Source organism: Anser brachyrhynchus (genome assembly GCF_964034855.1).
Source record: "Anser brachyrhynchus genome assembly, chromosome: 10".
Taxonomy (NCBI): Eukaryota; Metazoa; Chordata; class Aves; order Anseriformes; family Anatidae; genus Anser; species Anser brachyrhynchus.
The window spans coordinates 287,563-314,230 of NC_137705.1; the positions used below are offsets into that span (position 1 = coordinate 287,563).

General features: G+C 43.8%; 2 protein-coding genes across 16 annotated transcripts in view; one reads left to right on the forward strand and one right to left on the reverse strand.

Annotated features, from left to right (window-relative positions):
• RBSN (rabenosyn, RAB effector) overlaps positions 1–26,668 on the reverse strand; it is a 187,625-nt gene that overhangs the window by 66,995 nt on the left and 93,962 nt on the right. The window lies entirely within an intron of this gene.
• Positions 1–26,668, forward strand: part of TMCC1 (transmembrane and coiled-coil domain family 1) — a 152,916-nt gene that overhangs the window by 52,185 nt on the left and 74,063 nt on the right. For 4 of the 13 annotated variants that reach the window (XM_080605517.1, XM_080605518.1, XM_080605520.1 and 1 more), the window contains 3 exons: positions 8,299–8,544; positions 21,664–21,720; positions 24,429–25,140. In XM_080605517.1, coding sequence (XP_080461643.1) covers positions 24,595–25,140 — 546 coding nt within the window. In that variant the 5' untranslated portion in view covers positions 8,299–8,544; positions 21,664–21,720; positions 24,429–24,594. The other 9 variants (XM_080605516.1, XM_080605510.1, XM_080605500.1 and 6 more) reach the window with 9 other exon arrangements.

Below are 26,668 nucleotides of genomic sequence, written 5' to 3' on the forward strand. Positions count from 1 at the left end.
AGTTTAAAAGATATGCCAAAGCAGTTGCTGTTGTATTTTCAGGCAAGGCTCAGTGTTCTACTTTATTTCTTATTTTCAAGGGATGCAGTCTATTCCTGCTGTTGAGAAAATGGTGCTGTGGGTAGAATCTGTGAGAGAGCAGCAACTTATTTAACCTGAACAGGTTTAAAATTATTCTCCTGTCTTTCATTATGCACTACTTTGTTGTATAAATTTACATGCCAAATTTTTTGCTTGCATACATGAGTTACTTGAATTATTCTTTTTGCATGTAACATTTTGCATGAAACTATATTTGCTGCATGCATAAAAAAGGTTGGTGCCTATGCAACAGTTCATACCCATCCTCATATGAGCCCCTACAGCACAGACACTGATTTTGACCAGTCACATGCCTAATAGCAGAAAAGAAAAAATAGACTGACAAATCCAGAAGGCAAAGTCCGGTTGAAATAATAGCAGGTAAGTCACAGAAAAAGAACATATGTATGAATTTTCAGGGCCTCTTTCTTATCTGTAAGCAACAGAGACTTTGATTTACTTTCCCATGTGAAAGGCAGGAATTCAAGCCAGAAGTGCTTCCTCCTGCCGTTTGAACAAGGCACTGAGTTTGGCTTGACTCTAAGGGAAGTGTCAGGTGCTCAGTCATCCAGCATGTATTTTCCTAGACATCTCCAGTCCAAGTATCACTGCTTTTCCTTGTTCTACCTAGCAAATCTGACAAGACCACAGCTCAGAGTAGCCTGACTGTGGAAAAGAAGCCACTGAAGTCATCAGGAGGTCATTTATTTTCTGAAGACCGGTGTCTTACCAGGGTTTTTCAAGTGGTATCTACCAAACAAGGGAATAACGGAGAAAAGAGTGAGGAGGAGAAACTCAGATATTGTGGTGTCAACCAGTTAAAGACTTTGGGATAACTGCAGTAATTACTACTACAGAGTAGGTGTCGTAGAGTGTGGTCAAACCGTGTGGGAAGAAACCTTCAAGCCCAGCCCCATCTATCACCACATCAGTTGCAGTATTTCTTCCACCCCTGGCAGGGCTGCTCAGGTTTCCTTCCATAAGACAGAACCCAGAAGGAAATTCTGGCTCCAGAAGGTTGACACTCGTCCAAGTATTTATTGCCAGAAGTGCCTGTCTGGCAAGTGTCATCCAGGATGGCCCAGAGCAGGCCAGTGTGTCCCTTGGGAAGGCCTGTCCTGGGCCTGCTGGCCCCAGAGCACCACTGGTATCATCTGTATGCTCCATCCAAAGACAAAGGCAAGGACAGGACTTTGGAGGGCAATATTCTGCCTGGTTGTAACAACAGCTGTATTGCAACCCTTTGCAGGGCCCTGGCTACTGTTTTTTTTTTTCCCCTTGCTTTTGTCTGTGCAGCTGCAAGACTGAACAGAAACTCTGTTTCCAGTTCAGCTGGCTGTGCTGGCTGAGGCCAGCTCCCCTGTAACTAAAGCCGGCTTCCCTGTGCAAAGTCCTGCACCTGGGAAGGAACAATGCCAGCACCAGTATTTATTGACCTTGATAAGATCCCCCTGAGCCTCCTTTTCTGCAGGCTGAGCAGTCTCAGCTCTCTTGGCCTCTCCACATAGGAGAGGTGCTCCGGTGTCTTCATCATCTTTCTGGACCTATGTTGGACTCTTCCTAGTATGTCCATGTCCCTTTTGTACTGAGGGACCCAGAACTGGACATGGTGCTCCAGGTGCAGCCTCATGAATGCTAAGTACAGGGGAAGGATCACCTCCCTCGAGCTGCCGGAAAGACAGCAAATGCAGCCCAATGCAGCCGAGAATACCATTACCTTTCTTAGCGGCAAGGACTCACTGCTCCCCCGGGTTCAGCTTGGTGTCCACCAAGACCCCCAGGTCCTTCACTGCAGAGCCACCTCCTACCATGTCCTGGGGCTGGGGTTGTCTTACGCCTCCCATTACCCATGGGGCATGTGACAATAGGATCTTCTCTGGACCATAGTCCAACTTGTTTGTGAACCACTTGATACCGTAAAGACAGATGGCACTAAACTAAATGGGGCGTACTCTACCAAGCTCACCCGCACTGCAGGGGATATGGTCTAAGCTTTGAGCAAGAGTCACTTGCTCTACAAAGCTGGGAGTCAAACAACTTGAAAACTTCCTTGTCTAACACCGAAGCCAGAAGGTTTGCTCCAAGTGATGGCCAAGCAGGCCTGTGCTGAGTGTGCTTTGAGCTGTCTGGCATCCAAACATTACAAGAAACCCTTGCAACACATTGGAAATTGTTTATGACCACTAAAAATGTCATTTTTTCTCCTTTTGCCCAGAATCATTCCAAACCCTATCCCCACACATCCATTTATACATACAAAAATAATAATCCTCTCATTGTGAGAGCAGTGCAGAACTGAATTATATTGCCTGTATATAAGGAGACATCTGTGTTGCAGACATGTCTCCTACATATGCAAAAGTGAATGAAATTGGCTTCTGAATATAAAGGGAAACAGATTTCAGGAGGACGACAGCCACAAAACAAGCTCATGGTTGTTGCTATAAGGCCTCCGTGAGAGTTGATGCTGAATTAAAAGGAACACTTTTCTAGGTCAGATCAGCAAAGGTTTTTCATCATTCTAACCCAATCTGCCCTCCTGAGCTGTGTCTTTCTCTGTAACAAACTCCCAGGGTAACTCATGGCCTTTAGTCACCATCTCCAGCAGTATAGCTGATGCCTGCTGCTGTTTCTGGAATGGTATCCCAGCAGTCAGGCAGGGTTAGTTTCTATAGAGACTGGAGATTGAAGAACTAAGGCTTAATCTGAATGTAATCTATCAGTCCATTATAATCACCTGGTTATTTCATGTCCTTGTCTTCAGTCTGTTACTCAGGTTCTTCCCAGCAACTCTCTTAAGAAAAATTGTACAAGGACAGGACCAAGAAAGCATGTGGAGGCACAGTGGTCTGTATCTACAGGACTGGGGACTCTCATCTTACTGAAGGGCCTGGCTAACAAACCAAGGATGGTATCATAAGAACTGACCAGGATAGTGTAAGTAATATTTTGGGGAAGGTACAGAAAGGCAAATCTAACTAGTTCACAAGCTGTTTTTTTCTCCTGCAGGAATCAAAATCAATTCATGAAAGCACAGAGACCCTCCTCAATTTCAGCTCCATGAAATCTGTTTGTTCTGGTGTTTTAACCCAACTTCATCCTCTTGCATCCTATTTGAACCAATGGTCCGTCACAGGAACTTCCTGTGCAAATGAGCATTAATTAAGAGCTGTGCTGAATGCCACCAGCTCAGAAATGTAATTGCTATGCTTATTTTGCATCCAGTTTGCACTGGCACAAGACACTGTGTTGGACAGGGACCAGTGAGCCCCAAAATGTTTTCTCCGTTGCGAGGAGTGAACTCATTTTACGTTCGCACATTGATTGCCTGAAACTCTAGAGTTCTATTACAGCAATAGTTCAAGTAAGTGTCCAAAACAGAAGTCTCTGTAATAAGTGTTGGGTGCTGTCCATAGGTACACATAGTTTGACAGATCTGAATTGTGCATGCACAAACACATTGTGTTGTCAGGCTTGCAAAGATACTGACCTCCTTTGGCTTCAGCTGTTCTGAAAAAAAAAAAACACAAAAACAAACAAACAAACAAAAACAGAGAAGATGCTCCAAAGCTGTGATATAAAAGCCATTCCCTGTGTATTTGTTTGTATGTTAGAAGTAAAAGCCTCTTTGAATTACTAAATATAAAATATTTTTTGAAAACATGTTATACAATTCAAGATAAAATATGTAGAAAAATATTGCAGAAAGACCCATTAAAAGATGTATAAAGAATATCTATAACTACTAGGCCAAAACATCAATACCCAGTCTCTGCAGGGAGGGATAGTTGCACTTAAGTTACTTCCTAGGCTTCCTACTTCATCACTTCTGTGGACGCCTAAAACGACAGATTACCTGTGAATTTTTGAATCTGATGTTCTTACTATGTTGTGGTTTTTACTTTTGTGTTTAATGACAACTGGAGATCTAACACTAGACATTTATTTGTATATTTCTTATTAGTAAACACTGAATATAATTTTGACCATATATGCTGTTCATTTACATAGAATACTTCTCTGAAGTTAGGCAGTGAAATTCAGGTGGTCTGGTTCACTTTTTGTTTGGTCATTCTCCCTTTCTGGTTTTCATGTGCTGACACAAGATTCCAGTGTTTGGTTATTCACCTTTGAAAAGGAGGAGGGGTAAAAACCTGTAACAAAGGTTTGAAGAGAAACTTTAAAAGACCTCTTACCAGTTCTGCAAAGTGCTTTTAGGAGATTGGGGAAGGCACAAAGTTCCTCTCAACTTTAAATAAATTGGACTTGTTCCTAGACCCTAGAAATTGTGCAATGCCTGGACAGACCTTAGATGACCAGTTGTTTATGGGAAGGCATAAGGCTTATTTGACCATTGAAGCATCGGAGGAGGGCAGTGAGGAGAGCGGGACCCTTGACAGATGATAAATCCATCACAATCACACTCCTCAGCAGGGCTCTGACTGGGTCAGTGGTGTATATTCACTTCAGCAGACAAAGATTCCCCATCTCTTCCTTCTTTCCTTTAGGTTTTCTTGCCATGTCTGGATCCATGTCCTCTCTGCACACCCTGTGACTGTAACTTCAAGTGGCAGTGCTTGAATTCAGCATGCAGCTCTTGTCTTCCATGTACACCCGGGCATGTCACAGCCAGGGCGTTGCTCTAAGTTCAGGTCACACTTGAGAGTGTGAACTGGGGGAGGAATGGGGAGAGAAAAGAGAGCTGGGAGGGGTAAGGAAGGGACTTGGGTGGGAAAGATATTGGCTTGTGTTCGTTAATTCTTGATCTTTAAGGGGGAAAAAATGTAAAAGGTAATGAGTGCTGGTTTGAAATAAAACAGTCAAATTGTATAGATTCCAACTTTTTGCAGCTAAATACATCAATTGCATCAGACAAACACAGATCAAGGTAATTTTTTCATCGAATCAAATTCTGGAGAGGGTGCAGCCTACTAAAAATACACAAGCACAGTCACCCTCGATCACATTTGTGTACAGATGAAGAGCAATCATCAGGTCAGCGGAAGCAGTCTCCTTGAGATCCTGCTCTTTGGTATCTTCTCAGAGCATCTCTGCCACAGAGACATCCCTTTGCTGAGCAAAGGTCAAATCCCATCTGCCCCTCACATCTGCACAGTTTCCTGTTGGGCTCCATTGCTCAGTATTAAGATCATTTTCTTCTCAGAAAGGTGGAGGAAAATGGAAGGAAAGAACACAGGTGAGCAGGCTGAAACCAGGACAGGCATGGCAATGGGGATTTGTGGAGTCATCCCAGCAGTGACTTCAGTCTTACCTGGTGGATGGCAGCATATTTTGTACAGCCTGCTTCCACGAGGTGCTGGGCAATGTGCTGAAATGATCTGGGGAGGCCTAAGTATTGGTCTACTCTCAGGCAAGTGTTTATTAGGAAATGGCAAGCGCATTCTGGGTAGGACCCTAGCTTCAGAAGCGCTCGTCTCATCTCCAAGAGGGAGTGATTCTTCATCTTGGAACGGTAGCAGATGTGTCAAATCAAATTCCAAGCACGGTCACAGGTAGCTGTCGGACCTCGGCCCGCCCAGGCACCCAGCAGGAGGCAGCCCGCAATCACCTGAAGCTTTCACGTTCTCTGGTGCGGGCAGCGTCCTGCAGCGGGGGTACGGGCTCGCTCGGGCTCAGAGCTGCAAGCGCTCAGTCCGAGGGACCGCTGAGGCGGCCCAGCCAGCGCTGCTGGCGGCGGCAGCGGCACCAGGTGGGCACCTCACAGGGCCCACGGGAACGCGCGGCGCGAGCGCGGAGGCGGTGGATGCGCCCGGCGGCTCTCTGCCCGTCCCCGGTCGCGGGGCCCGGGAGCTGGTGCGCGCCCTCGCGTTCTGTGGTAACCCGAGTCCCGCTGCGGTGGCACCGGGGCATTTTAAGCCCCCGAGATGCCCCCGGCAGGCGGCGGATCACGCCCAGCGTAACGGCCGGCCGCTCCCGAGGCTTCCTCGCGGCGGGGCGGCGGCAGGCGGTGCAGGCGCCCTGCCGCACCCGCACCGCGGGGCCGACGGTTCGGAGGTTTTGCTGCGGTTCCCCCGGCGCTGCTCGGGGCGCGGCGGCGGCCAGGAGCCGGCCAGGAGCCGACCCGCAGCCGGGCACCGGGCGCCGGCACCTCCCGGGGCGGCGGCTCCCCGGGGCCGGCCCGGCCCCTCCGCGCGCTGCCGGGAGGCGGTCGCAGGGCGGGGGAGCCACCGCCCCCAGCGCGCAGCCGCAGAGGCGGGCGGGGCGGGGCGGGGCCGCGGCCTCGCGTGGTCCCGCCCCCGCCGGCGACGCCGCTGCGCGCTGACGTCGCGCGCGGCCGGTGCGAGCGGTGTGGCGGCGCGCGGCGATGGGGCAGCCCCGGCGGCGCAGCGGGGGCGCCGCGCTCGGCCGGTGAGTGCGGGACGGGGCGCGGCACCGAGCGGCCGGCCGCGGGGCGGCGCGCGGCTGAGGCGGCCCCCGCGTGCCGGGCCGGGCCGGGCCGGGCCGGGCCGGGCTCGGCTCGGCTCTCCGCCCGCCCCCGCCGCTGTCGGGCCGCGCTCCGCCGCCCTCCCGGCCGCCGCCCCTCGCTCCGCGGCCGCGGCCCAGCCGCCCCGGGGCCGCCCCCGCTGCGGCCGGCGGGAGCTCGCGGGCCAACGGGCCGGGGCGCGGTGGGCCGGGGGCGGCCGGGCGGGCGGGGCCGGGGCCGCCTCCCGGCGGCCTCGGGGCTGGCGCCGGCAGCGGCGGGGCCGGGGCAGCGGGGGCTCCTGGCGGCCCGCCGGTGCGCCGCTCCTTTGTTCGAGCGATTCGGCGGCGCCGACCCGGCCTCATCCCGGCCGGCTCCGCCAGCTGCCCGTGGCGAGGTGTCCGGGGTCGGTTTCCTTAGGCCGGTGCGCAGGGGAGCCCGCCCGCTGCCTTCCTCAGAGGGGGCTCCCAGGAGCGGGCCTTCAGAGCAGGGAGCCCCGCGGGTAGAGCCGCGGCGTCAGCGCCGCGCGGGGACGTGAGGCCTGGGCCTGAGGCTGGCGCCGTTACCAGAAGTTCCCGCTGTGCGTTCGTAAGAAATAGCCAAAGCCCGTGCGGCGGCATCCCCGTCCCTGCAGGAAGGGCGAGGGAGGCCCCTTGGGGGACCGGAGATGTAAAGCTGTGAGCTGAAGGTCCCAGCGGAGGCGTAGAGGGGAGCGATGCAACCACCTCCGTGTCAGGGGCCGTCGCCTCAAACCCAGCGTCTCTGCGGGCTGCGACCCTTTCGTAAGGCACGTCTGGGCTACAGGCGTGAGCACTGAGGTGGTAACACTGTGAGCCCGGGCCGGTGCGATACAGTCCTCCCAGTTTGTGGGGCAGTTGTGCTGTCCTTGCTGCTGGTCCTGTCCTCAGCAAGATCAGTGGGCGGCTTCGCGTTTAGTCGGTAGGACGATGCACGTCTGGGGATGCACCTGGAAACATGCACGTCTGGGGATGCACCTGGAAACGTGAGGAGGAGAAGGAAGCCGGGTGTGGTAGCCCGGGGGGCTGTTCTCTCAGTGCTGGGGAGCTCTTGTCTCCTGTGTCTGTGGAGAACAGGGCCCTCCAGCTTGCGGGACTTCCGCTGTTCTGCGACTGCCGTGGTCCCGCAGTGTACCTGGGCCAAATAGGCTGGTTTGGTGGAGTATCGTATCCACCTGCGTCTGCTTCAGTTCCAAGATAAATCCTCTCAAGCCATCTAGAAGTATTTCAATATATGGAAGCAACTTGTAGATGGAGGAAGATCTACTTTGTCTAGATTTTGCCTAAGAAAAATAAATGGGGATGTAAGGCTTTTGTGCCATTTTTTTGAAGTGTTTTGTCATTTGATTTTTTTTATTAGTTTTCCCCCCAACATGTACCACGTGAAACCACGTGTACCACCTGATTTTTTTTTAAGAAGCTCTCTGTCATGGTTGGAGATCACTCACGTTTTATTTGATTGGAACTAACAATCCACTAACTGAAAGCAGCATCTAACTCAGATATACTACTAGCTGCATTTTATTTTTCCTTCAGAAATGTTACTCATTTCCAGCTTTGGTGTCAGTATGAGTGCTGGCTTTAGAAAGTTTATTTTCTGACAGCATCTATTAGACCTACCACTTACTGGACTCTGATACTAAACGTGTCAAAGCAAGTAGGAACGCAGTCTTTCAAATAAGAGTTGATTGCCCTCTGGAGGAGACTGGATCTGTGGTGCTGTTCTGTTGCTGATCAGATGTTGGTGGGTTTTCTTACTATACTTATTAATTTTGACAGGTCCTTCTCCTCTACAAAGAAGTTTTGTTGCCAAGATTTACTCTGAAAATGACCTGCGCTACTAAATGCAGCTGTCTGCAAATGTAAAGCCAACAAATCATATCTCCCTCCCTCCTCTGAATTTCCTATTTCCTGTGGAATTTATATTTCAAAGTATTTTTGAAAATAGATCTTTATTGAGGACATTTGGATCACAACTGTGAGCATATCTATGCAAAGAGACAAGCGAGTCTGAGCAATTTCAAGGTACGTATGCCTACTATATCTTATAACAAATGGATAATCAAAGTATGCTATTGAAGTCGGGAATAAATGTGTTTGGGGAACGCAACTTTACTCAGTCTGCCCAAGAGTGGGAAGTAACAAAGCCTTATAAAAGTATGATATCTGAACAGAATACAAGTTCTTGGAACTTGGGCTCCCTGCTGCCTTTTGGTAAACTATGTTTATTCTCACACGTTGGAGAAGGAGGGAGTCAAGGTGGGAAGACGTGGAAAGAAAAGACCATCTGATTAGAGGGGGCAGATAACTCCAGGTGTACGTTTTCTTGATTCAGATTGCTAAAGCTTCTATGAGTAACAGTGTAGATCAATGGAGTACACACGTGTACAGTGAGACCATGCAAGCACCAGCATATCCAGCTGGCATTGTATGGCAGTTGACCTCATTTGAACCTGCCATAGGAATCCTTGAAAGGTGCCTTTCAGAAGAGCAGTCTGCTTGTGGTGTATGACCTGAGCCTTCATTGCTTTACCGTTCAGTTCTCAAATGCTATGAAGCTCTGTAGATTTCTTCTTCTGAGCATTTGACAAACATTAAATAGTCAGTGAAATGCACTTGGGAGACATTGGTGATTTCTCTGGTTAGGTAAAGAGAAAGCTTTCAGATCAAGTTTTAAGATAGCTGCCTTGAATTGGAAAGCGTCTCTGGAGAAGACTAGAAGTGAAGCAGGGCTTGCTTGCCTTCCTGCGCGCAGTCACAGCACAATCTTTTGCTCTGTGTAACTTGCTTAGGAGTTTGTAATACACTGCAGAGTATTCGGAGGTTTGAAATACCTACTTGTGAGGCAGGTGTGTAGCAACTCACAGCAACAGTCTCAGAGCGATCTGCCTGTAATGTACAAACTAGCAAAGCTGCGACTTCACTCTGTGGCTGTACAGCTTTGTCACGCCCAGGTAACGGAAGATGGAGAAACTTTCCTGTTTAAGAATTGCAGAACATTTGCCAGTTTGCTCAGCTGTATTTTATCTTAAGGCTTTTAGCTGTAATTTCACATTGAATTCTAAAGCTGGAATGAGGAGGTCAGCTAATCTCTTCTGTGTCGGCTTGAAAGAGGTTAGTGTGCGTTGATACTATTTGCTCTTTCATAAACTACTTGGAAGTGTCTCTCCCGTGGGATGTAGGTGTTCATGCTAATATTTCTGGGCCACGGCAGTCTATCAATTAATTACAGGTTACAGTGAAAGTCAGACAAACATCTCAGTTTTATAGAAGAGTGGACTATTCATTAGTCTTTTTTTAATGAAAACTGATGTGCTGAAAGCAGATACTTGACTGAGTACTCTGGCATGCTCTGCAGCTGCACAACGTGTCTTCAGTAGACAAGCTTTTCTTAACAGCTTTCATTCATGAGCTCCATTGACCGAAGGGGAGATGGTACAGGAGGAAGGGACTGACTTAACCTGCCTGCCTTAATGGTACAATGTTACTGTTCCTGTAAGGGGAACACAAAGTGGACTGAATAAAATAGGGCTGACGGTGCGCTGTTGTTGAGAAGGGGACCCTTCTCATGGCTGCAGTTATCCCTCCTGTTGTTCCCCTGCAAGCAGAGTTAGGATCTACAGGTGGTAGCTTGTTAAATTTCTCCATTATATGTGGGCGGAACTTATTGCAAGAATCTTCAGAGGGGTTCCTCAGTCTGGCCTGGGCATTGCTATTTGTCTATGGTACTATACTAAAATACCATTTGGCAGAAAAGTCGCTGTTTCCCGTGACCTGGTTTCATGAAAACTGGAGAAACACACTAGTGAAATAGTTTGCAGAGCTGTCCGTATCTTAGTGTGTGTTTTAGATAGTGTAGCGGGGACTTGGATTAGGGATTTGTTTTGTATTCTTTAAACTAGGTGCCATTTTAATCATATATAAATAAGCTACGGTCTTTGTAATTCCATCAGTCAAAATTGATGCACGTTGCCCAAAAATGCTGTTGTTCTGTGAAAAATATTTAAATGAACAATTTTTAGTCTCTGAATATTGGTAAAATAACGTAGATTGTTTGACACATCCCTAATCAAGTTACTTTTGTTTCCTTGTCTGTAAGATGAGATTGATCTACCTTTTTAGAACACTCAATTTCATGAAAATCATTGTTTTATTTGCAATAACTGTATTTTCATTATTCAATTTCATATGACTAATAGCGAATGTTAATGTGTAGAATGGCAATGAATTTGAGTATAAAATAAAATTTTCTTTTGGCATAAATAGATGGCCTGAAAGGTGAATTTGTACGCTAGAGAAATGTTGCTCTAAAACTACCCTAAAAGGGGACAAAAAAACTTCTAAGAATGCTAAAGGGCACTGAGATGTTGAGACAGGTGGTAGTGTCACTGGTTCAACTTGCATGATGGGTTGTGGTGAGAATTTTGCAGACACCTCCACTTGTGGTTTCTTCAGAGAGAAATCTAGCAAATTTCCATATTTCTCAGATTTGCGCGTGCTGATTGGTCTCCCTTAATAAATGCTTTCTAGGCTTGGTTTTTTGTCCTGGACTTGTTGACTGTGATTTTCCTGGAAGGTAGTTGCCATGGCGATTGTCCTGTTAGCAAATAAACGTGCTTTTTATGGTCTCTGGGTATGTTGGTGTGGAGTAGAAAGACTGTAGTCTTTTCTGGGATCAGTGGAAGTAGCAGACCCATAGAGGCTTCGTGTTTGTAAATCACTGCCTGTGGGAGAGAGTTGAACAAGCATCTTATGCTTCAGTGGGTAATAGCAGTGAGAAGTAATATCGCTTGTCCTGTTGGTAAGGAGCAGTGACACAGTGCATTGCACGAAGTCTGAGGCTGAATAATGATTAAAATTGGAGAAATGAAAAAAAAAAAAAAGGCAGCTTTTATTCAGGGTCTGTTATAGCTGAACTTACCTGATTCAGGCCAAGAGTGGCTGACTGACTCAGTGACACGACAGCATTTTTGATGGAAATTTCAGGGTGCGTGGCCGTTAAGATCCTTCACAACGCAGGGTTTCAGCTGGGATAACCTCTAGCTCCAGTCTTTTGCTTTTCTGTTTGTACTGGCATGCTGTTCGTGCTGCACCTGAGCGCTGCTATCTGGTTTTAGCTCCTTAATGCTGGGGCAGTGAGCTGGGTTTCCAGCTGAACCTCTCCACACCAGTGCTGGGGCATGGGAGCCACAGCTCACTGCAGACCTGACAAATGGGTGTGTTCGTGCTTATGCCAAGTGCAAGGTCAACACAAATAGGTCTCAAAAGCAAGACATAGCTGTGTTTTTGCAAAGGGAAAGCCCAGGTTGGTATGGCTCCGTGGATGTTAATTAGCTTTTTTTTTTCCCCTTTTCTGTGGAAGAGCATGCGAGTCTTCTGGAGCAGCAGCTTGGTTAGTTTGCAGTGAATACCCGTGAGAAGTCAGGCTGATGGGTCTGTAGAATGATGCTATGGCACAGCAGCAAGGGCTTGTTGCAGTGTGGTGGGGCTGGAAAGGCTGTGACAAACTGCAGCTTTCTGGTCTGCAGGGCAGTTTTCATCCTGCTCACACTTGTACTGTGGGTGTTGGTTTTCAGACGGTTTGTTCTGGAAGAGTAACTGGGTGTTAAGTTTTGGTTCTGGTTTGGCAAAGTCATTTAAATGCTTCAGGTATTAATTCCAGCTTGTGGGGGGAAAAACAAACTAGTTTTAGTGTTGGTTTAACTCCTTTATCAGTGTCCCAAGCTCTCATCTCTAAGAGGAGTCTGGTGTAGCTGAGGCAGTCTAAGGAAACATTTTTTTGAAAAAGCAAAATGTGTGTGTGTCGCAGATGACACTCCCAGGGAAACACTTGAAGGCATTCATTAATTTTTAGGATCTGTTCAGATGTAGCCCTGGCAGCCTGGAAGATGCCAGTTCTAAATACTCTGCTAGGTTTAGGAACTCCCCTAGTTCTGTAAAGAAACATACCTATTTAGGGTTCTTTTCTTATGGTGTCTGTCACTTGCTGGGAGTGCGTCCATTTTCATGGCATGTTCCGATAACCGCTAGTTTCAGACCTCTTCTACTCTTCTCAGCATGCTGTGTGTATTCTCCAGGTAGTTCGCCCAAGTAAGCCTTTAAATGTTCGTGTAAACAGAAATTCCAACAAATTCCGTAATAGTCAGATGTGTTTTTTGGTTGCTGCTAAAATGAGTGAAGGAATTGTTCCCAAGCTAAGTTTTTTCCTAGTCCCCATGTTCTGGTTCCTAACGTAGTTTTATTTTTAAAGTTTAGATCAGTTTAAAGAACAGAGTTAGGGAATTGAGTAGACCAATGAAGCATACCTTCCATCGAGGAAGTCTTCCTCCGTCATTTTTTAGGTGTTTGCTGAAGAAAAAGGTGAGAGCATGGACATTCATCGAAAAGGGGAGAAACTATCGTGCAGCAACTTTAGCCATTTCTCATGATTTTTTGTGTGTTTGTGGAGACGGCAATAAATCAGCTGGAAGTTGACTGGAGCTTGGTATGAGGCTGTACCAACAATGAATTTTGGCGTGGTCTTTGCAGGCAGTTTCTACTTATTGCAAAGTAAAACAATATACTTGCAGAGAGAATGGCTCTAGGCGCTGATGGTTGTGAAACCTGGAGGAGGATCTTTACCCCTTTACTTTTTTAAAAAAATGCTTCTACTTTAACAAACTTCAGGAACCAGCTGTGAACCGCTGTTGCTTTTGCTGACCTACTTTTTTAGTGCAAGGTTATTAAGGAAGTGCTGGTATAGCATGGGTTTTCTCCTCTGTGGGCAGGCTATATAAGAGACTTCGAAAAGTTAAGCATGTGTTTCAGAAAGGAAAGCAGTATTGCTGTCTCTAACCCTCTTCAGTTGCCGTGAGGATGGCAGCTTTTAGATTGAGAACAACTGTGCTCCACTAGGGCCAGAGACCTCACGCCGGATTTGTGAGGAAGACCAACGTGTGTGTGATTGGTGCTGGAGGTGTCGCCTCATTCAGTCCCTCACTAGAAGTCAATCAGTCATCATTTGTTATATACTACTAATTCAGCGTTAGCTCTTTATTAGCTCTTACAGGTAATGGTTAAAGACAGGATTGTTAGAGCCTATTCTTGGGCTGGCAGAGTAATTTCATCTGCTTGTTGGTGGGTAATGCAGTGGGACTCTCCTAGTACCTAGCTAATCTAAATGCTTCTCTATAATATTGCAGTTCATAACATGGTATAGACCTTATGTAAGTTATACCCTTAAGCAGTACTGAGTAAGTTATTTGATTTCATAGGCTACCACAGAAACTTAGTACCATGTTGCATCCTAAGAAGTGTATCTTTGTCCTATTAGAAGAGATAAAAGGGAATAGCTGACTGGAGTGATGTTTCTCCATTTGTAATAGTCCCCCAGATAGGGATCTGTGTTACTGATGGAGATGGCTTAAGAAAACCCGTGATTTGGAGGTGTTCGGGATTTCAGTTGTTTCCTCATGTATTCATATTGACTTACTGGCTGAGATGTTTTGTCTTCATGCTTTGCATTAGGATTGTGATTGAGTACAGTTATTGATCCTGTTATCACTGACTGGATGATCTCAAGACTGGATAACTGCTGTGTCCAGTGAGGCTGTGCTTGAAAATAGCAGTTTAAGCATTTCCACGAAATGGCTGTTTGCACTGTGGGAGGAACTTCCCCATCCATCAGTATAGGCTGAGGGGCCTGGCCAGCTGGAAGGCAATTCTGTAGAGAGTGACTTGGGAGTTCTGGTGGAAACCAAGTTGAACAAAAGTTCAGGAACCAAGCACCTTGTTCTTGCTTGGTTTAGGATCTGGTTATAATCCATTTCCTTAGTGGTAGGTAAACCTGAGACTTATTTCAAACAAATCCATTTCTGTGTTGTCTTGGGTGTATTTGTGTATTTTTTTTTTTTCATGTGGACTCTGCCATGAATGTGGGAGGAAATGTTCTGGTTTTTGGCTGAGGCTGTAAATGCATGACTGCTCAATTCCCATTGGCAAGCAAGTTGTCGAGCACGATTTCTGTATACCTGAGTGGCTGAGGTTGTGGAGGTGGATATTGAAGAGCTAGCATATTTGTGTGTGTGGCTGCTTAGCTGTGCAGCATTTATGAAATTTGTGTATTCTCTAAAAAAGCATAATTGAATCTACTGGAAGTAGAGGGCTATGGGTGGGCGTCAGTATTTTTATTGCTTGAGTCTAGGAAGTATAGTCCTTTAGTTCTTTAAAAAGCATTTTCAAAACTAGTCAGCTGAAGTTGAATTTATTTGACCTTGCAGTGAAATACTCATTACATCCATGCCAAGAAAGGTGGTTAAAAGTAAATATGGAACAACGATCATACCTTTGATATATCAAAACTTGGGCTAAAAGTGTCTCATATTAGTGCAAAACTAAAAAAACAAACCGCATTATGTTTCGAATACACATGTTCATGTTTAATCAACAAAGCATTAAGCCACAGGTTTCATACAGCAACAGTTGCATCTACAGCAAACACTAAGCACTGTTCCCAAATGCATGCTTTTGTGCTGTAATGGTGAGTCGTTGCTACTTTGGGTCCCTTCCTTTGCTCTAAAGAAGTGCAGAAACTTTTTAGAGGTCTGGCAATAGGCCTGTGCACTTTAGGACAGGTACTTGTGACCCTAGTCGGTCTGTGTTCCTGAGGTGTGGGGGCTAGTTTGCCACTATTTCTGCCTGGTGGGGCACATGCATACTCAGTGTTCCTTGTCTCAAACTGTGCTTGAGATAACTGAGATTTACAAAACTGGCTGTAATGAGTCAGGTTAAAAATATATTACGCTTGTATCCTATTCCTGTCAGCATCTGGTAGCAGGTTCTTCGGAATGAGTGTAGGTAAGGAGGTGTAGATAGGGTAGTCTTTCTGCTAGGTTCTCCCAGTCCGTCAAATGTTGTCTGAGGGAGTCTGGGCAGTGTTTAATGGGCACAACCGGACATCTTTGTAGCGCTGCAGGGAGGGACTTATATTCAATTGGAGAAGAAAAATGTTTAAAAAAAGCAGCCCCAGATAAAGGCCATTACAGTTATATTAATAAAGTTTTTAAGAGTTGCACTTAATTAAAAGCTCCCCAGACCAGTTCACTTGAAAAAAAAAATCTGTAAAGAAAATCGCTTTCTGAAGAGAAGGGATGAAACTGTCGTATCATGCATATGAAAGTTTGGAAGTGGTAAAGCAGTGTAAGCCACTGGTTTGTTAATGAGTCCTGTTACCCTCTGATCAGAATTTTTGTCCTGCCTGTTTTGTGTCTCGTTTTAAGTAATACTAATGCAATAAGCTGCCAGGTTTTGCAGCAAGCAGGTGTTTTTTAATGACAATGGTCTTTAGACAGAGTAAAGCTTTTTGGGTATCTTTCTCAACAGCATGAAGGCAGCTATCACATACAAGATGGATATTGCTTCTTTTGACTCCAGCTTTGTGGAGAGTGGTTAGACAGTGGTTAGAGCAGACGTGCTGAAGATCTGGGGTGAAAGTACAGAGATGGTTACCAGTGGTCTGGGTTAGAGGACTTTTTCCCATTTTGTGTTCAAATATGGTTGAGTTAGTCTTCGTAAATTATTTAAAGTTTAAGTTTCTACTTTTTAGCTAATGTAATGCTATATGTCAGTGGAAAGCTTTCATAAGTATGATACTAAAAGCAGCTGAATCAATAGAAAAAGCATGATTTTGCTGAGCCAAGTGAAAATTTCCTTTGATCCGTCTTTTAATACCAGTAAGTCAAGTCAACACTGCTGAAAGATCAGAGAATGAATACTGTTTTTGAGTCATCAGGGGGAGTATTTTACTACTCTGTGCCAGGTTAGTTCTACTTTCTTCTTTCACAAGTCAAAGTAAATGCGATGCTTTCCGAGATTCAGGGATAAAAGCACATGTTAAAATCGCACGTAGCGTGGGTTGGTGGTAGGTGATATCCATCTTCACAAGCCTGCTAATTTAACATGCATTAACCCTCTTATAACTTCAGGCTTGGAATAAAGCTTTCTTTTTAAAACTGGAGGTCTTAAATCTGGCCAGCCTCTGTGCTGGTATTGTTGCGTATGAATCTGCGAGGAGTTAAAATGAGACACCATCTGTTTGACTAGTATGCTTATTCCTCTCTGTAATGCCCAAAATAGCTGTAGTGTAACCTTTTATCTTCTCTTGGAAATACATGTATTTTCCTTCCAGTTCCCAGTCTTTGTGATTTACTTGTTCATGACATTTGAGTCAGCTTTGACACATTGAAAGTAGCAGCATCTCCTGAAAGACAGGCAATGAGAGTAAGAGCAACTTTGAGCTTTCTCTCTACCCCCACTCTTTTCTCTCCTGAAGAAGTACTGCCAAAATGTTTGGCGTGGCCTAGTAATGTATTTTTCGAGAGGCTGGAAAATCTGATCCAGATAATGCAAATAGTGCATGCAGAAATGGATATTAGTGGATATTAGGAGTGCAACTGGCCGCAGAAAAAAAAATATTGAAATGCTTCAAGGAGTAAAATCTGTTTCAATGAATGATTTCTTTAAAGAGGAGTAAGGTAAAAGAAACTGAATTATTCCTGTTCACCTTTGTATGTGTGTAATTAATTTGGTATTTGAAGGTAGGCTCTTTTCATTGTTCTACTGCTCAGTGCAGCACTAAATATAGGCTTCTGACTATGAAGGAAGTACTTCCATAGCTGTTCTCAACCACATTGGTGAAACGATTGGCTCCGTTGCACTGAAAGTAGAAAATTTCTGTGCTGCTTGTATATCCCTGCAGCAGTGAAAACCGATTAAAGCATTTTCTTCAAATAATGAACTGTGGCGTGTTTTGACAAACAGTTCTTAAAGCTGCAAGCATCTAGTTAAGTCTTTCTTTAACCTTGATTTAGCTTTCTTGAGGTATTAATTCAGTGGAAAATAACCTGTGCGTAGCCTTTGCCAGAAAGGTTATTTTTAAAGTGATTGTGGGAGGCTCCAGATGTAGTACTAAACACTACCTGCCCATAAGCAAGTCAGAAGGTGGCAGCAGTGAGAGATGGTGTAGGTGTGGCATTACCCTTACTAAGTGTTAAGTTTGCTGGTTCTATGCTCCAAAGGTCTTAGATAACAGTAAGCCACTTGACCGTTGCGTTTTGCTTTTTCATCTGAAAATGAGGGAAGTAATAGTACTGCAATGCAATGTAGGAGCATTCCAAGGGTAAATACATAGATTATTCACCTGCTATGGTAATGTAAACCTATCAATAAACTATATAGCGAAGAATTTCATCAGGGTGCTTTAAAGAAAGCCAGTGCTTTCTAAGGAGGGAGAACAACAAACTCTGCTAAACTGCAGAAGCAGTAACGTTGCCCCACAGTCTCACCGTTATGGAATACCGTAACTTTGCATACTGGAAAATACCGGGCTCAGAGACTGACTTGCTGAAGTTTTCATAACAAAACTGACAAAGCCAGGTTGACCTATGATGTCTCTGTTCCTGTTGCATCTGTGGTATGAGAAGGGAGAGCAAGGATAGCAGAGATGGCATCTTGACATCTGGGTAATGTTGGGAACAGGTTGGAGGATTTATGGAAATATTCAGGCAGAAATCAGTAAAACCTACGTCTATCTTACTGTGTTCTTTTTGATCTGTAGCACTGTACAGTTGGCTTAAAAAACAGGCTATAGGTTTCTTGCTTTGCTGTGTGTCCCTTGTTCCTATTAAAGTGGCAGTTTCTCTCCATCTGGTACCTCCTGTCTCGCTCTGTGGAGTGGTGCAGGCGCCTTACCCAAAGCACTGTGGGTTAATTCACTGAATGTCTTGGGGCATGCTGCCTGCCACTCCTTACTGTGTCTAGCAGTGTAGCTGGCTTTGGGCTGTTGCCCTTTTCTAAATTCCTAGGTGCAGAGCTTAAACAGAGGTTTGGTTCACATTGCATGTACTCCAAGCAATTCTTTCCTCATCTCCCAGCTCCATTGTTTAGTTTGAATCATCCCATTTTTGTCTTTCCATTTGTTCTTTCAGCCATACTCCATTTATTTTCCTGCACCTTCATTGTCAGGGTTATGGCGAGGTGTGGGGCAAAGGTATAGTTGTTGTCCCTTGGTTTTTTTGGAGCTTCACTAGAGTTTAGTTAAGTCTTTTCCTGCATGAATTTTGGAGGGGGAGGATGAATTCTGTCTAGAAAACTGTTGATGTTCTTTCCATTCAAGATAGTGTTGTTTTGGGGCCCTTATTAACTTTTTTCTGCTGCCATCTCAGCTATTACATTTAATTACTACTTCAGTTTTATTTATTCATTTAGATACTATGACTTTTTTTTTTTTAAACTAAGAGTGAAGAATTTGGGTAAAAATCGAAGAAAAAGAATTTCTCCTGATATTGGGTAGTCGTGCTACTATCCAGTTGTTGTTCTGGGTCAAATTATTTACTCTGTCATTGTCATCTTCCTCTCTGAATGTTCTCCAAACCTCAGTCCCTTGAAGATTACACCTGTTCTGGTTTCTCTCGAGTTCCTCGTTTTTAAGGGATTACTTGTGAACACCCAGAGCTTTCCATCCTTATTTGCTCTGCTGCTTGTTGCTGTTGCCAGGGTTCCCATGATATGTTGTTTTCCAGTATGTGACTATTGCTCCTCTAGTTTTTCTGGCTAAATTGTTTGACTTGATACAGAATCCATTTCAGGATGAGTTTCTCAAAACGATCTGGGATTTCTCAAATTCAGATTGTTGTTTTTTTTTTCCTAAAAGTCGTTTTTCCTCAGGACAAACAAAAGTATTTCTGATTTGCTAAATAGGAGAAATAGTAATCGTTTCCTACATAAGATCCCTGCTAACTGTGGTCTACAACTCTGTGATGAGTTACTAACCTGACTTGTTTATGGAATAAAACAAATGTGAGAGTTCCTTAGGTAATTGTACTGGAAAGTTAATGTTAAGGATTAGGGATGCCTAAATACTGCACAAATAGTAGATATTAGAAGGCAGAATCTTTTTATTGAAAACAATTTTTCTTTCCCAATTTCTATGGTTCTATACTGTTTGAATCTGTAACAAGTACTCCAATTGCAAACAAGCTAGCTCTGAGTTGTTTCAATGCCGATTTCAAAGTTCATTTTTTTTCTTAGAAGTAACCCATAGTGCTGTAGGGCATGTCTATGAAGACCTAATTGTTGGAAGCTCTTACAGTACATAAAAGTAAAAAATAATATTTAAACTTTTATATATTAAAAAAAAAAATGTTCAATGGCTACAAATTTATGGTAGTGGTACCTCGTCTGTTAACAATTGCCTGCTGTGCTTACTTTGCTACAGAAACTATTATAGAAATGTAACTTCTATGTCAAGATCTTGTTCAACAAAATGGTTTCATTTGTCTTCCCTCCATCTTTTTTATAAGTTCTTCATATTTGCTTTCATCACTTGTCTCATTCTAGCATACTGTTTCAGTGTGTGTTGTTAACATTTTCTTTCTCTGCAGTCTTTCTGGAGGTGAGAATCCAATATGTAATAAAATGGTCAAAATCCTCCAGTTGTGCAGTCTTGTAATATTCTGCTAAGCGCTGATGTATTCTGAAGCTTGTTTTGTATTTGTTCTGTAATATATAATAATGCACGTAAATAAGAGCCCTAAAATTTAAAGTCCTATGTTAAAGAATAGATGCAGTTTGGAGAGCAGCAGTTTGTTATTGTGTGCTTCTGTGCCCTGCAGCACGGGGAATTTGATCTCTGTTGGAAAGACGGTGTTTCACCCTGACCTCCTAATGCTCTCAGCTTTGCTAAAACTGCCCAGAAGAGTCCGATTGTGGTTGGCTTCCTTATGATCGAGGCTTTTCCTTTTGGAAGCTCTAACCGATTGCCAAATTCAATCTCTGTGGGTGACCAAAGCTTCAGTCACAATCTTGGCTTGTTCTCAAAAAAGCTCAAATAACATTGTGTACGTAAAAGTTTAACAGCTAAAGTGTCCGGTAACTACCTGTTTCCATGGCTTATCTCTAGATCACTACTGAAAATAGAGCCTTCATAGAAGGCACCAACATATTTTAGTGGTTAGCTGTAAGTGAATCATATTTTGTTTGCCTATAGGTAAGTATTCCTTCACACACAAAAAAGATCAAATATCACACTTATCTTTTGGCAGGTTTATGAGAGTACCAAGGATGCCTGTCCCACACCAGACAGACCCATCAGTTTTCAATAGCTAGTTGAGTAACCGATTGTCTTCGGAAAATCGCTCCGATTTAGCTGTTTTAGAGTATCGCAGCTCTCCCAGGAGTCTGTCGAGAGAAATGCAGACAGCACATCTGTTCCCAGCTGTCTGTTGTCATCCTCTGTCGTGTTCCTCTAACAAGTGTCCGTCCTTACCTTGGCCTCGTCACAGGAATCTTAAACAGATTGTCAAAATGCTCTTGGAATATTTTGTCCCCTTCTCTAGGAAAGGACAGCAAAGCCAGGATGGTGTCCTTGGGAGCGGTGTGCTTTGCCCAGGTTGGCCTCAGACTTTGCAATCCTTCTGCGCTCGTTCTGCATTGAGGTGGTGACTGGGCCCTTTATCGCACCTGCGTACGGGGGGCTTGGCGCGTCCAAGCTGCATGGCCGTGTGTCAGTCCCCTGTCGTTAGGGAGCGGCGCTGCGTGGGTGTTACTGCTGTGGTGGACACTGGTTGTTCTCTTGCCTGCTGGCGGAGATTGCTAGTGAGCACAGCTGGCAGCTCAGCCAGGGTCACAGAGGCCCTTACGCAAGCTTCCTTGTCAAGTGAGCGGAAAGGCACTCGTGTTTCAAAGTGCTCGCAATGCTCGTGTCCTGCTAGGTGAACTCGAGGTAAACAAGAGCAACCTGCTTGACCCGTGCCCGGAACATTTGAATGACTGAACAGGAGGAGAAAATAAAATTGGTACAGACCAGCCTGACCTTGAAGGCTCTACCCTGAAATCTAGCTGTGCCTCCAGTACATCCAGGTGGCCATAAATCCCAAGAGAAAATGTTTCTTCACAAGAACTTCTTGATTATCCTGTAAAATTTGGTTTTAACTTCAGTTATATTTGTATCCCTTCAGTTACTTGAAAGAATTTAAAGTAGCCTGGCACTTGCATGCACTTGCATTTAAAAAAATATCCAGAAGTTGGAATCATGCTCACTTTATTGTTTGTGTACATCTTTACTCCCATTTTCAAGAATTGCATCTCATATCCAATTTCTTTTTGCAGTTTTGTTCAGTGGAGGGACTGCTGTATGTCAGCCATGCTAAAGGGCAAGTGATGGAGGCAAGTATTAGTTTATATATTCATAGTTATCTAATGCTGTTTTTGCCAGTTTCTTCTTTTTAACTGCTTTGTTTTCCACTGCTGCTGTGAAATAATTGCACAAATGAAGGTCTATATGAGCATGTTCTGGGAGGTGGTAACGTTATAACATCTGCTCAGTGTGACTGTGTATATAGAATTAATAATTTTGTTCCTGATATACTGTGTTCTCATACGAATCAGAAATGTATATTCCTGAGCTTCACGCTATAAGGCTCTCCATTTCCTTCCTCAAACAGAGAATATAAAGGCTTTTATAAGTGGAAAAAGCAAGCACAAAACTTGAATCCTAGTGGTTAATATAAATAAATGAGCTAATTTATTCTGCTGATTCACAGTTCATGAGTAAAGCAAATCTTTCTCTGCAAAACTAGGTACTAGTACAAATAAGTAGTTTTAAGTATCTTCATACCAAAAGTGTGGTTTGAAAAGTTCTTATCAGGCTCGTAACAGATTTATCATATGGAAATATGGACAGATGACCGCAAAGCTCCTGTAGGAGCATTTTAAAGATGCAAGTCAGTGTAATTTCAGAAATCAGTCACAGAATATGCAGTCATAGTAGTGACTTGTTTGTGAATTAACTAGGCTGATCTGTTTCAGGTGAGTTTGTAAATTGAAGCAGGACAAATTTAAGTGGCTAGTGGATTCCAGCAGATCATGAATGCCTGGAACTCCAGTTAGACTGAAATGATGTTATTTTAGATCAACGTTATTATCATCGGTAATTTGGATAGACAACACAAAGTGGGTGGTAAAGATGCTGGTTAGGGAATATGTTAGGCATTTTTGTTCTGAACTACAGCTCTTCAGTGAGTCCTGACTGAAAAACGAATGCTGAGGGAATTAGTTAAAATGAAAAAGGCAGTTATGGGTCAACTGTCAAATTCGTATTTTACATACCAAATAATGTTGGGACTCTTGGTTTTTAGCCAATAAGTCTTTTTCATTGACTGTTTGTCTTTTGGATGAAAAGGAAAATTGAGTTTTGCCTTTTTCTCCTCAAAATGTAAATTGAGTAGGAACCTGCAGTTCAGCTTTCTGAGAAACTGTTTAATTAGAAAAAAAGTAAAAGCAATGTTAAGAAATAAAGATAGAGCTCAAAAGTCCAAGGATGATAATCGTAAAGGCATTTCAAGGAAGTTTTGAGTATGTTTAAAATAATAATTGGTTTCATTCTGCCATATTTTCTGCGTGAGTATGGGCAGATACTTTTTCTGGGATGTGGTTTATTACTTTGCATTTAGTGGTTTATTGATTAAACTGGCAATATATTTTATCTCAATGATTATGTTTTCAAAGTATTCAGCTAAAATACGGTATGATTTTAGTGTTATGCTTTCTGTAAGTACTGAATTTCATCTTGCCTCCAGCTTATAGCAATGACACTTGAAAAAAAAATGGGAGTGTGAGGCAGCTCTTTTGATATGTTTGGATGCCAGCTTGGAAAGCAGTTTTGGAATATCTGTAACCCGTTTTGTCAGGTTTCAGATGCACAAAATCGAGAGCTCTCTTAATCGTAACTTCAGTGCACTATGTTTCTGCAGCTGTTTTAAGTTAAAAATGAATGCTCTCAAATCCTAAACATGTTGTATTTCAAATAAAATGGTTTTTAAAGCACAGGCTGCCTTTTGCCAAGATTGAGGTAGACCTCTCTGGTCTGGTTTCTATATTTATAGAAACCTAATCAAAGCATTTTCCTGCAAGAAAACAATGATCAGCTTCCGAGCATGTGATCTCATGGTGCTGATGTGAAACTCTTTCAGATACTGCGTCCTTCCTTCCTTCCTCATTCCTTTGCTGTACTTCTCCAGTAGCGTGTTGCTATGTAAGTTCTCAGTTGCAATGTAGTATAACCAACTGCTGTCAAACCCCAGCTGATATGAGAGGTGAGGTTGAGATCTTCTGGAGCAAAGCTGGTTTTTTTTCCTGTGTCAGAGGCTGAGCTACACATGTATGGTGCTGCTCCCTCCCCCCGTTCAGATGGGTTACTTAATCTGCTTAAGACATTTTTGTTTTCTCTGGGAATTTTGAACAAGACTATGCCAATTGAAGTCGTTTCACTTGCCTCTTCCTGCATGAAGACAAACTTTCGTATCTAGTTTCCAGTGCCATCAGTAGATGCTGGCCGTAATAAGGTGTTTCTTACTGCTTGGAGATGCATAACTGTTTTCTTGCATATATTAAGTATAGTTGAGTTAGGCTCTCTTCAGGAAAATCAGGTAGGCAGAGCAGACGTTACATTTGAAGCATGAAAGATCAGACCTTTGGTAAGGATCAAAATTAATTCTGACGAAGAGACTAACATGCTCTATAGAGACGTTTAACCTCATGTTCTGTTAGATATTGAGCTTTGTTCTTAACAAACAACAACAAAAAAACCCCTACTGGTTACCCCTTGCTTTTCCCCCCTTTTGAACAGCCTTTTTTTTTTTTTTAACCTTTCTTGCTTCCCTTTGTGCTGTGCTTCTTCCCTTAGGCAATAAATGAGTTGTCTCATACAAGCTTTGGCTTCTGCATACAGCCTAGATGCAACTAATACGAGGATTGAGGAATGCTTGGAAAACTGATAAATTTTGTTTTGTTAGTGGCATGTTTTGTACGTTGGATTTTTTAACCCACTACTTTCTGCATGGATTTATAATAATGGCTCTTTTGTTTAACATTAGATAAGCATGAGATCACCGTGGCACAGCTGCATGTGTAGTCACTCTTGAAGCAATTGCACACCTAATTGGCTGACAATCTTGGCATTTTTAAAACAAACACAAGCCTTTTAAAGACAGGGGACATACTCATGTATGAATAGTCAAATAAACCTGTTGGGTGTCATCAATGGAGCCCTCTGGCAGTGAACAGTTCTGTGATGACCCTGATCCTGGAGGCAAATCCCAAGATCAAGAGACCAAAAAACAGCATGAATCAGAGCAAAAATTATCCAAAATAACCCATAATGCTTTGGAGAACATTAATGTGATTGGTCAAGGCTTGAAGCACCTTTTCCAGCATCAGCGCAGGAGGTCGTCTGTTTCTCCACATGATGTTCAGCAAGCTCAGGCTGATCTGGAGGCTGACATGGATTTGGAAAGCCAAAACTCCTGTGCTGAAATTGATGGTGTCTCCACCCACCCCACAGCTCTGAACCGAGTGCTTCAGCAGATCAGAGTACCACCTAAAATGAAGAGAGGGACAAGCCTGCACAGCAGGCGGGGCAAGACGGACCCTCCAAAAGGAAGTCCACAGATCAACAGGAGGTCTGCCCAAGATATTCAATCAGGTCGGCCCAGATCATCATCTACTACAGATGCTCCCACGAACTTGTCTGTGATGGAGATTGCTTCTTCCCTCTATGTAGGTGGAGAGGAGGCCGCAGCAGCAGCAGTAAGTTACTCAGATTTACCTTTGGTCTTTATCATCTCCTTGTATGTTTTCTTAAGACTTCTGAATCTTCTTTTTAAAAGCAAGTTTTTCAGCAAATGCTAATGCTACTGTGTTCAAAATCTTATGTGATGAAGCAAAGAGCTTAAAAGATGCATTAGTCATTTTCTCACATGGCAGGTGGCTTATTTGAGATGTATTTGATCACTGAAATAAGAACTACTTTTGAAGCACGTTAGGTTGATCAGATGGTGCATCACCATCAAGCAAAGGATGTTGGAAAGAGCAGCAGTGAGATTAGTCCTTGTTAGCAGCTGTTACTTATTGCCTGCAACAAAAATTTGTACTTGTATGTCTCTTTTCATCCCTTCTTGTTATATTGTGTATTTTATAAAAGTGAGGAATTCCAGTTTGAGCGAATGGAGCTGTGGATCATTTAGGCTGTTGAGATGCTCTGGGAATGCTGACCGCAACATGCATCCCAGCAACAGTGCCTGGCCAGCTGAATCTGATTTAGATCAACCTGGCTACTGTGCTATGATGGGATCGCTGCTGTCATTTTTAGTTTGTCTAGTGTGTGCAGAAAATCCTTCTCTGAGAGGAGAGTCTGCATTCTGTGACATGTTCTTTGTGAAGCTATGTGTATCAGTTTATTGATGATATCAAGGAGTACTGTTTGTCTTAACATTTCTTCTTTCTCAGACCAATTTTGCTGATGTGCTCCTAAAGCTAGGAGGAACTGTGAAATGGATTTCTGGTTCATAAGATCTTTATTAAAGAATAATAAAGAGAATGAAGCAAAGCAGATGCAGAATCAATTCACTATAGCAATATCATAAACCGTAAGTTCAGAAAATGCCATCCCTTAGCTGCTTCATCTCCTATGATTTTTTTGACAGAGATGAATCTTGAAAGACGTTAAACATTCTGGTTTATAATTGTGATCTATCAGCTGGGTAAAGATTCCTCTTGGAAGGAGCACTGAAAGAGCCTGCCTCTATTTGATGTTTTTGTTCCTGCCAGAAATTAAAAGAACAGAAATAGTAATAATTGGGAAAAGCGTACACTCTCCTGGGATGGGCTAAGTTTGCAATTGAATGGTATCAAAAAGAGCCATCTTATTATCTTCAATTTTATTTGCTTACTGGCTCTCTTTTGTAATTTGAGTGACCTCATGATCTTTGTTTCAGATGAATTTTGCGGAAAGCCAATAATTTTCCAAGTTTGTACCCAAATCCAGCAATTTGAGTCTACGAAGCATGACAGCTGGTATTTGGTTTGCTGGTTTAAAACTGTAGGTAGCTCTCTTACTTCATGAGCAGGGAAATTGAACAGGCCTAAGAATATTCGGTAGGCAAGATCACATGCCTGGGAAAACACCTGGAGTCATTTGTCCTTTCTCCCAATTCTATCAACTGGTCTGATGAAATACTAACACCTTCACCTAGATCAGTGGTCTGTAATGTGGAGTGTGGGTTGGGTTGAAAAAAAAAAAAAAAACAAAAACAAAAACAAAAAAAAAAAAAACAAA